Genomic DNA, 12,135 nt, shown 5'->3' on the forward strand with positions numbered 1-12,135 from the left:
TTCTACAATGTACAAAATAGTGAAAATAAAGAAAAACCCTTGAATGAGTAGGTGTGTCCTGATGTTGACTGATTCTGTTATGGGAGAATATGGGCCAGTTTGAGGTTCACTCAATAATTTGATGGCTGATAGCCAGTTGATGAATAGTTTTGGAATACATTTTATTTAGACAATTATTTTATACATATATTACATACAATACAAGAATATCTTTTAGCAATTTATTTGCAAAGAGATCATTAGCTCTACACTGGAGAAATGAATGGTATAGGACTGCAGTCTAAAACAAGGAAGATTTGAAGACCCCACAAAAATAATCCCTAGCCCCTAATCCTTGGGCACTTTGTGGCACTTCAATGCTGCATTTGGATAGACAAGTGGATTGGCAAGTTACATTACAATCATGCATTGCATCAAAGTATTTGAGATCTACATTACTTGCTAAGGGTTAGAGGCTATAGGGGTTGTTTCTGGACCTGACAGGGCAGAAGCTTCTTGTTCTCAGGGGATATCAGTGTGTTTCTGCTCCACTAGAGGGCATCATACTGAGGACTGGTTCAGGACTGACAGAAACAAGAGGAGATGGAGAGAACTGTATGGATCTGGCCATGCTGGTTGAGGGACATGTGGCTGTCGTAGCCCCGAGGGACACAAGAGTTGGTGGGTCTCTCTGCCCACAGATAGCACACTTCGGAATCAGAGTGGCTCCTGCAATACAGAGAGAGAAAACAGAAGTTGTAAGACAACATGTGTCATAAAAAAGCACTCCAAATACTGAAATCCTATCTATTTCTCTGGTAGACACACTTTCAAATGTTAAAATAGACTTATCCCTAAAATATACACCGAAATCACAAATCAAAACTTGAAAATGGAAAATACCTTGAGGACAATTGGGAGGGAGTGTAAATCAGAAACCAAACCAAACAAGCCTTATTTAAACCACAACAGTTACACTTTATGGGTATTACAGAGTGTTAGAGCTATAAGCTAGCAGGCAGTTGTTAGGATAGGGGTGGTAGAATGACGGAGGAGGAGAAGAGAGGAGGGCTGGAGTGCTTCCGGGAGGGAGGGAGCAGCTGCATGTGTTCAGCTTACCTGAGAAGACAGCGGTTTCCTGTGGTGCAGCCTCCTAAACATCTGCCCACGTCTATTTCCTGTTGGAACATTAGCAATACAGAGACAATGCCATCAGCAATCAAATCACCACAGGCTGAAAAAAACAGCCAGGCCAACCCACCAGCAGGGAGGGGGGGGGGGATCTATGTTAAGTGCTTTGATTCAACACCTGCAAAGAACATTTGTGTTTGCTCTCCTCACACCTTTTGTGAGAGGGGGTAGCAGACGGTCTATTGCCCTCAAATTCAAATCTGGACCTTGAAGCCAGTTCCACTGCATTTTTTCATTTTTCCCCTCTAATCAGAGACTTATTTAGACCTGGGACCCCAGGTAGGTGCAATTCATTATCAGATTTGAATACTCCTGGCCTATAGGCTCAATTTAACAGACCTAGATTAGTTAAATAACTATATTTTGCCATCTCTATCTTTGTCAACAATCAATATTGCACTTTTTTTTTAAATTACTTAAAATAAAGTCTTAAACAATAGTAGTAAAAACTATTTACTTAAGCAAAGAAGATGCTGCAGGTTGAGGTTTTTTAAATATTTTTTTTATTTAACTAGGCAAGTCAGTTAAGATCAAATTCTTATTTACAATGATGGCCTACCCTCTGGACAAACCCTCCCCTGACCCGGACAACGCTGGGCCAATTGTGCGCCGCCCTATGGGACTCCCGATCATGGCCAGTTGGGAACGAACCAGGGTCTGTAGTGACACTGCAATGCAGTGCCTTAGACCGCTGTGCCACTCAGGAGGCCTAAAATGGAATGTTCCTTCATGGCCTAGTTACAGTTTTGTCTTAAATCAGTTTTAAAATCTATGGCAAGACTTGAAAATGTTGAACCCCCTTGTACACACGTGAACCCTATGTATTTTTTGTTTGCTCTTATTTATGCATGTGCCTTCAGAAAGTATTTACACCCCTTTGACGTTTCCACATTTTATTGTGTTACAAAGTGGGATTAAAATGGATTTAATTGTCATTTTTTGTCAACGATCCACACAAAATACTCTGTATTGTCAAAGTGTAGGAAAAATCGAACATCTGTAAAAACTAAACACTAATATATCTTGATTAGATAAGTATTCAACCCCCTGAGTCAATACGTGTTAGAATCACCTTCGCCAGCGATTACAGCAGTAAATCTTTCTGGGAAAGTCTCTAAGAGTTTTGCACACCTGGATTGTAGAATATTTGCACATTATTCTTTTCAAAATTCTTCAAGCTCTGTCAAGATGGTTGTTGATCACTGTTAGACAGTCAATTTTCAAGTCTTGCCATAGAATTAAAATCCGATTTAAGCCAAAACTGTAACTAGCCCACTAAAGGAATATTTAATGTAGTCTTTCATGAACATTCAATTCTGTCTTGGTAAGCAACTCCAGTGTATATTTGGCCTTGTGCTTTAGGTTATGGTCCTGCTGAAAGGTGAATTTGTCTCCCAGTATATGTTGCAAAGCTAACTGAACCAGGTTTTCCTATAGGATTTTGCCTAGATGACAAGCATACCCATAACATGGTGCAGCCACCACCATGATTGAAAATATGAAGAGTGGTACTCAGTGATGTGTTGTATTGGATTTGCCCCAAACATAACGCTTTGTATTCAGAACATAAAGTTAATTTCTTTGCCACATTTTTTGCAGTTTTACTTTAGTGCATGTTTTGAAATATTTATTATTCTGTACAGGCTTCCTTCTTTTCACTCTGTCAGTTAGGTTAGTATTGTGGAGTAACTACGATGTTGTTTATCCATACTCAGTTTTCTCCTATCACAGTAACTTTTAAAGTCACCATTGGCCTCATGGTGAAATCCCTGAGCCTTATCCTTCCTCTCCGGCAACTGAGTTAGGAAGGATGACAGTATTTTTGTAGTGACTGGATACACCATCCAAAGTGTAATTAATAACTTCACCATGAGCAAATGTATATTCATTGTCTGCTTTTTTTTTTTTTACCCACCTACCAATAGGTGCCCTTCTTTGCGAAAACCTCCCTGGTCTTTGTGGTTGAATCTGTGTTTGAAATGCACTGCTCGACTGAGGGACCTTATAGATAATTATAAGTGTGGGGTACAGAGATGAGGTAGTCATTCAAAAATCATGTTAACACTATTACACACAGACTGAGTCCATACAACTTATTGTGTGACTTGTTAAGAACATTTTTACTCCTGAACTTATTTAGGCTTACAATAACAAAAGGGTTAAATACTTATTGACCCAAGACATTTCAGCTTTTCATTTGTAATTCACTAGTAAACATTTTCAGAAACATAATTCCACTTTGACATTGTGGTATTGTGTGTAGTGACAAAAAAAAATCTACATTTAATCCATTTAAAATTCAGACTGTAATCCAATAAAACGTCAGTCAAGGGCTGTGAATACTTTCTGAAGGCACTGTAAGTGTTTTGTTGGCATTGTGCCCCATAAAAGGCCACTGTGCATATTATAGCATCCATCCAGTTAAACTTTTACTTTTTTTTGGAGCTGAACCCATTGAAGAGACGCCATCTCTTTATCTCCCAGCCAAAGAAACAGACATCACTTTTTTGGGCAGTCACAGACGTGTGTCTGTCTGTGCTGTGCCAACCAGTGGGGAGTGGATTGGATGTGCGGGGGAAATGTATTAAAGTGGGCCAATAACCTTTTATTTACAGATCTATCTGACAAATGGAGGTGACTTGTTAGTGTGTCTGAAACTCAGATGGAATCACTAACTTCCTTTGCTCTCTGATCAAACATCTGATTGGTGTGAAGCTGCCTAGCTGATAAATGAATAAGATCAGATAAGGGTTCATCTTAGGTAGTCTGTGCATAGCTTTAAAGTTCATTATTAAAAATAGAAGAGTGGCAAAATAGTTTCTGTAAAGAATGAGACCAAAAGACAAGTAAAAAAGGCATAGGTGTTACTGCAAGCTTTTCTTTTTGCTATTTTTTTATGAAAAAGAAAATGATACATTGCTAGAGTGTAGCACAGGTAACGTTGGCATATTGACAGGGCAGGGCGTTGCTAATAAAAAGACAGGATACCGGAACATGAGCTCACCTTGAGTTTCTCCTCTTTGACTCCGTTAGCATCATGGACTATTTCATGGTAGTACTCCATGTAGGGAACTCTATAGCAGCTCTTACTCAGCTCACAGACCTCCACTGTCTGGACCAGGTCTACCTTGTTAGGGGTCTTCACCAAGGCCGAGTCAAATTTAGTGGGCACGCAGGAGAACCCATCTGAGAAGGAAATAGTTATTCAATATTATTAGAGTTACTTAGATTCTGAACATGATCATGAACCATGATGATTGTCTGTTTCATGAGCTCTGTGTCCATTAACTGTTTGTCTGATATTTCTTATTCAAATGCTATTGTCTTCCATGCGTCCTGTGATATGGACTTTGTAATTATGCTACCACTGAATTATTATTAGAACTTTACCAATAGGAACTTATTTGTGAGTGCTATGAAAAATGTTATACCATGTATTACAGCAATGACACACAAATAAGTATTAAATTTTAAGAACACAAGGACATGTATGTATCAATGGTTGTGAGAGACAAAAAATAATAATCTACTCCTTCTGGGCTCAATCCTAACCCCTATGCGAGCAACAATTTTATGCACATTGTACATTATGTCCCATACCTGTTTTTTTTAACTCATTACGTTTTTGCGACCATAAAGTTTCAATAAGGGCTGACTGCGGCCCGCATCCTGGAAACTCCAGGGAAGAACCGCCCAGGGAAGAACCGCTCAGGGAAGAACAGCCCAGGGAAACCAAGCCCCCTCTTTGTCAGGTTAGGATAATTAACGTAGTAGGTTAGGAGAACTAATGTATAAGGTTAGGATAATTAGCAGAGCAGGTTAGGAGAACTAACATAACAGGTTGGGTGAATTAGGTTAAGGTTAGGATCAGGGTTAGGTTTAGCTACAATGCTACAGTCGACCCGTAGACCGAGGAAGTAGCCGGGAAACAACAGAAAGAGAAGGCACTTCTTCCCTGGACGCGGTCAGACCCTTCTCAAAATGCTGGCTGTTTTTATAGTCCTTCAGAAAGATAACAAGCCTACACACCTGGAGAACCTTTCGAACCCGAACAGCTTCCCACATCGATGACAGTCTCGTATGGGGTCTTAAAGAAGTAGGTTTTGAGCGCCGGAACCCGGACACATTGGGTCAGTTTGTTTTCACAGTGGCATTCCTCTATGACCTCCACCTCCCGGGGACCCTTGAACAGCAGCATCTGGTCCACCCTCACCCCGGTCGGCTCACAGTTATGGTTCACCCCGCAAGACGTAACCTGACTAGAACCCTTGGCACTGATTGGAGTGGTAGGTTTGCGGACCCTTACCTTTTATAAAGGGGAAAATAGAAAACTTGTCAAGAAATGTTTTTAGTCAAGACTATATGCCTATTAAGTTGTAATGGTGTTCTTATCTTGGGTCTCAGCACCCTAATGTTGAGATAATATTTTCCCTAATAATGCAACAAGTAACCATATTTAACTAAGAAAAAAGTTTGTTTTGTCTTCATCGAATATATGTTTGTATTTTATTGATCAAATTCTCAAATATGGAGGCCTGATTTAATTCCTTAAAATTCCTAAACTCTTTACAATCCTGAAGTTGTAGCGCTCTCTTTTGGTCATTTGAGGAACTGCTCACTTACTTTTTTGCTCCTGAGGTATTCCAACATGGAGGAATGTTTGGAATAGCCCTGCTGTAGTCCAGCCTCATGTGATGTCCTGCTTTGTTCTCCCCCACAATGGGTCCTGCACATCCCCACATCCACACTCACGGGACTACCAGAGATGTCTGAGGACAGAAGGTAAACAATCTATGATAACAACAATCATTGCTAAGCCCCACAATTTCTCTCACCCCAAATTCTGTAAACTCCTAAACGTCTCTATGGAAGCATGTATCTTACACCAATTTACATGAAGATATAATTTTGTTTGCATTTCTCAAACCACATAATTCTGCTGACAAATATTGTTGAATAAGGGGGAGATAAGTCTATGATAAAACAAGGGAATTTTTAGTCAAGGGTTTTTGGAAGACTTTGTATTGTAGTAGCCTAGTCCCTTGGGAAGAGTTGGCTTCAGTATGGGACTAGACTTTGATAGTACCACTTTAGAAGTCATGTATGGGGAATGAGACAGTGCTGCCCTTTTATGGTGCTTTACCATTGATTTACCTTGGCCGATGTAAACAAAGTGGCTCTGTCTCTTGCAGCAGGCTCTCAGTGCAAACGGGTTCCTGTGCTCCACATGTTTGTTCAACAAGGAAGCTGCTGGAGAACATAAACACAGACACATCGACGCCTTGTATAGCAGTCCAAGGTGACATCAGCATTCCTGAGCTGTCAGGGCTCTGATTCCTTGGTCAAGTATAATATCTCAGAGTAGGAGTGCTGCTCTAGGATCAGATCCTCCCTTTCCATTAATTATAATTTGAAAGACAAAACGGATCCCAGATCAGCACTCCTACATTAAGGCCCAGACCTTAGTGACCATGGCAAGTTCCAAGACACTACCTAATAATAAAGTGACATACAATATTCTCACGTATAGCATAATAGCTATATATAATATAGCACAACAAGGTTCTGAAAACCAAACAGTTTAAATCAAACAGCCAGTATCAGACACAGATACACATCAGCAGGTCACACGGCTGTTCTGTTCACACTCTGTACCAGTGCCTGGGTTCTACTGTGTTTCAAAATGGATTATAAAGTCTTAATGTTGATTGAAGTCCATCAGTAGGTATCATCACTGTACATCATTGAGCTTTATGGTCAAATCGAGAAAGACAAACAAACAACAGTACTTACAGGCTACGTTGAGAGCCCACAGAATGAGCAGTAGGTAGGGCAGCAGTATATCCATGGTAAATACTCCTTATGCTCCCTTATGGTTCCTCCTCAAAGCACAGCTTCCCTGATAGCTAGTTCCTGACCGAATGACCTGTTGGTCTCCACACCCTCTGATATTTATATGGGATCAGGCTTTGGTCACAATTGTCACCACCAGCCCAAGGACCCTCTCTGCAAGTGGTGTGGAATTAAAATGGGAAAACTAATCAAATTTCCATGGTGGTAGGGGACAGGGATGGGGCCTAAAAGGCGGGGGTCATCAGTCACATCAAAGGGATGATATCCAAAGTATGGAGTTTTCTTTTCACCTCAGCTGACTGGCTGGGCTGGCCCTTGTATATATGCTGTTGGATCCCATTGGTGAGTGTGTCCATCCACAGCTTAATTAAGCTTTGAGCCATTAAACCGTTGCTCATTCAAAGGCATTAATCATCTCTCATCTCAGAGGGAAGGTGTTTAGCACCTGGACTTAAAACAGAAACCTGGCTAAATCACATAAACAGGATCAGCATGGGGCAGAGCAGAGCCTGTTTTTAGAGGGGGGAGACACATTTGTGTTTATTCAACATCAAGCCAAATGGTCAGGGTCCTCCCAGGGGTTTGACTCTCAGGCCAGCCTTCCATGTCCCCATGCTGCTCTCTTATTTTACTCTTGCTTTCTCTCAGAGCAAGAGGGAGGGAAAGTTTTAGATGTAGAAAAACCAACATGATTTCGCCAAACATGTATTGTTAGAACCAGGTTGAACTGTAATCTATTTCAGAAAATTATTTGATTCAAGGCCAGACATTCCAAAATGTGAAAGACAAGTTTGGCTATTTTGGAATCAAGTAAAACATTCTAGAACTCCATAGTAATGCTCATGAGTTTGCCTAGGTCCATTTGTATCTTAATTTGAAGCACACTTCTAAAATAAAGTCTATTATAATACATAAGTACAAACAACATGTGTATATTGTTAATGCTCTTATTTGCTATCTCAATGTTAATCCCGTAAGCCTGTATTGATAAGGTAATAATTAGTATTTGATGTGTTGTCTTGATCCTCTCCTGTCTCACCTACATCATTGGATCAACATCAGGTGACTAGGGTCACACCTAACCACTGATCAGACACCCTGATTAGGACAACACCCAGCTAGAGTATTTATTGAACCTCCCTTCATCAGGTTAGAGTGAATAATGCAGTTTAATGTCTAATCAAAATTATGATACATTTTTTACCCTAATCCCAATAATTTTATGAAATTATCACAGGAAAAAATAGCATAAATGGAACATGGCAACATCAGTACCACTGGACCTGGGACTATTTATTTATGATTTTACATTAAAGATTAGCTTACATGTACTGTGAACACAAGCTATTTCTTTTGAATACAAAGCAAAAAAGATCATGTGCAATGATTTACAATATTAACAGTGCCTTTACTATTGTCCTCAAGTTGTACACAATTTACTAAGATTGAAAGATACACAAGGCATTGCATGATGTGCGTCTCAAATCATATTTTCCATTATATATACCTGAATCCTCAACTGGAAGGCCTTTCTCAATGCAGCATTTGAATTTTAAGGGGAATCTGTAATGTGAGCTGTACCAGAATGTTTCATGGTTTTCAGACATCAAAGTTATACTGTACATGTTAATGTAATGTCAGTGTTAGAGAAAATAAAGAATTCTGCATTTGCAAATAACCCAATAAATAATTTGAGGGGTTTTCCTTCCCATGATATAAAACGTTGTAATTATAAAACACTATATTTGCTATAGTAGAAGATTTAAGTTAAGATATCCTTACCTCAAATCCCCCATATTCTATTTCAATTTCTAAACTCCATTCCATCCATGATTCACCCCACTCTCTTAATCATTCATTAAGTCTGTGTTTCTATTTCTGTGTCGACCCTTGATTACTGATGATGAATATTGCCTGGCCTGCGTGTCTGCTCCTGTATAAACCTACTGCACTCACTGGATGATTTGGTGTATGACTGGCTTTGAGATTATGTCTCTGTTGAGATATCCAGGATTGCCACTAAGCTTCTACTGCAGTATGGGTTCCATCACATTTCCCAGTATGGGTTCTATCACATCTATGTACTGACTGACTACTGACTAGTACTACTGACCCAGTCTCAGCCATCTGGCTAGCAGAGTTCAGTAACAATCTTCTTGAAAGTGAGTAGCTAACTTCTCTGGACAGTTCTGGCCCTGTCACCTCATCACCTGTCTGGCTGCACATATATTCATACCTAACCTTATGTACAGTCTAGGATTCATACAGCCATGGCTATCTAGGAGAGCTCAGTCACAGCCGGATGGAGAGTAGGCTAACGTCAAGCCTCACGTGTAGGCCTACTAATACAGGCCATCTGTCCAACAGGGGTTGTATGTATCCTGTTAGAGAGTAACTTCCCAGGGCCTCCCGAGTGGCGCAGTGGTCTAAGGCACTGCAGCGCAGTGCTAACTGGACTAACTGGTCTCGAACATTCTGGTTCGAGTCCAGGCTCTGTGGCGACCAGGAGACCCATGAGACAACGCACAATTGGCATGCATAGTATTTATATCAGCCCTCTGATTACAATAAAGAGCAAAATGTGCCGCTCTGTTCTGAGCCAGCTGCAGCTTAAACATTAGGGATAGGGGGCAACATTTTCACTTTGGATGAATTGCGTGCCCATAGTGAACTGCCTCCTACTCCTATGCTAATATATGCATATTATTATTACTATTGGATAGAAAACACTCTGAAGTTTCTAAAACTGCTATTGAATTATGTCTGTGAGTATAACAGAACTCATAGGGCAGGCAAACTTCCAAACAGGAAGTGGAAATTCTGGGGCTGGTTGATTTTCAACTCATCGCCTATTCACATCCAAATAAGATATGGATCTGTTCGCACTTCCTACGCCTTCCACTAGATGTCAACAGTTAGTAGAACGTGGAATGAAGCCTCTAATGTGATGTGGGACCGGATGGCAGCTATTTGAGTCACTAATCTGGCAGAATGCCAGTTCCTTGTTATGCTCAGTAGTCATTATATCGCCTTGCGTTCCATTACTCTGTAGACAAAACGAATGCTCCGGTTGGAACGTTATTGATATATATGATAATAACATCCTGAAGATTGATTCTCTACTTAGTTTGACCAGGCAACTTTTATAGGCAACTTTTGAAATGTTTTTGTAGTGACGTTGTGTTTTTTGGAAGCTGTTTTTTTCTGGATCAAACGCGCTTTATAAATTGACATTTGGATATATATGGACGGAATTAATCGAACAAAAGGAACAATTGTGATGTTTATGGGACATATTGGAGTGCCAACAAAAGAAGCTCGTCAAAGGTAATGCATGTTTTATATTTTATTTCTGCGTTTTGTGTAGCGCCTGCAGGGTTGAAATATGCTACCCTTGTCGTGACCTTGTCGTTTCCTGTGGATTTCTGAACATAATGCGCCAAACAAACAGAAGTATTTTGGATATAAAAATTATCTTTATGGAACAAAAGCAACATTTGTTGTGTAACTGGGAGTCTCGTGAGGGAAAACATGCGAAGATCATCAAAGGTAAACGATTAATTTGATTGTTTTTCTGATTTTCGTGACCATGCTAAGTGTACTTAATGTTTTTACATGTGATCGATAAACTTCACAAACGCTTGGATTGCTTTATTTCGCATATTTTCCAAATCTGAGACAGGTGGATTAACAAAAGGCTAAACTGTGCAATATTGCACTTGTGATTTCATGAATATGAATATTTTTAGTAATATTATTTAACTGGGGCACTATGCTATTCAGCGGTTGCTGATGACAATTATCCCGCTTAAGGTATGGGTAGCGTCAAGAAGTTAAGGGTTTCAGTGACTTCATTAGCTGTGGTTGCTGATGCGTCTATGATTGAATCATCAGCATACATGGACACACATGCTTTATTGTTTCAGTGGCAGGACATTGGTAAAAATAAAGAAGAGTACAGGGCCTAGAGAGCTGCCCTGCTGTACAACACACTTTACATGTTTGACATTAGAGAAGCATCTGTTAAACAAAACCCTTATATTAGATAGATGGCTCTGAATCCACAATACGTTTTTTCAACAACAGGTTATGGTCAACAATATCAAATGCTGCACTGAAATCTAACAGTACAGCTCCCACAATCTTCTTATTATCAATTTCTTTCAACCAATCATCATTCATTTATGTCAGTGCAGTACATGTTGAGTGCTCATCTCTACAAAAGTGTTGGGTGGTCCTTTGCATGGGGTGATGTAAGTTTCCTTCAAAAATCATTCTTCCAGATAGATGACACAGACACAGGAACCTTGGTATAAATCTCTTTAGTAATAAAATGCAATTGCAGACAGAGATTGTCATGGTGGCAGCATGTTTCTGTTTCGATGTGCTACGTGCATGCAATTTAACATTGCCAATGGAACACCTCTGAAACCAGGTCATTTCCCTACGCCAAGAGGACAATTTGTCCAACTTGCCATGGATTTTATAGATCTTGCAGAAAGAAAAGAAAGGAAAAGGTACTGTTTAGTCCTTATTGACAGGTTCACCAGGTGGGTGGAGGCATTTCCCACCACACACTGTGATGCTAAGACAGTAGCAAAGCTACTAGTGAGGGAGATAATACCTAGATTTGGTGTTCCTGAGGTTTTATCTGCAGACAATGTGTCAAGAGAATTTTCAATTTCAATGATAATAACAATCAATCCATAACTCTTGACCAATCCCTGAGATCTGTAAGACCACAGGTTTAATAATAATTAGTCAAAGACTCAGTTTATGCAAAAAGATCGTTCTCTGAATAAACGGTACTTTCTAAAGTCAAGAATACAAAAACATCCATTTTATAGCTGCGCACATCCTGCGCACATTCACACAAACAGTAGGTATCCTACGCACATATATACACATAAACAGTAGGTGAGTTTTATCCTTCTCCACAGTTCTCACCACCAGCCAACAGTTTCATTCCCCCGAGATTAGGGAGATCTTGAGAAGTTCTCTCTGCCCTCTCCCAAGTCTCTCAGAGGCCTAGCCAGGTCGGTCCAAACACAGTTTTAATTGTTCTTCGGTATTTTACTAGGCACACACAAGTTCAAATCCTAAGCTACTCCT

General features: G+C 40.0%; 1 protein-coding gene across 1 annotated transcript; it reads right to left on the reverse strand.

The window, feature by feature from the left end:
- Window positions 1–276: 276 nt before the first annotated feature.
- LOC112264161 lies at window positions 277–7,018 on the reverse strand. The gene is made up of 7 exons (XM_024440732.1): window positions 6,964–7,018; window positions 6,325–6,417; window positions 5,794–5,939; window positions 5,200–5,476; window positions 4,175–4,356; window positions 1,099–1,157; window positions 277–708 (listed from the first exon to the last, which is right to left on the reverse strand). The coding sequence occupies exons 1-7, from the start codon at window positions 7,016–7,018 to the stop codon at window positions 558–560; spliced, it is 963 nt and encodes a 320-aa protein (XP_024296500.1). The 3' UTR covers window positions 277–557.
- Window positions 7,019–12,135: the final 5,117 nt, after the last annotated feature.

The sequence above is a fragment of the Oncorhynchus tshawytscha genome, linkage group LG28, assembly GCF_018296145.1.
Source record: "Oncorhynchus tshawytscha isolate Ot180627B linkage group LG28, Otsh_v2.0, whole genome shotgun sequence".
Lineage (NCBI taxonomy): Eukaryota > Metazoa > Chordata > Actinopteri > Salmoniformes > Salmonidae > Oncorhynchus > Oncorhynchus tshawytscha.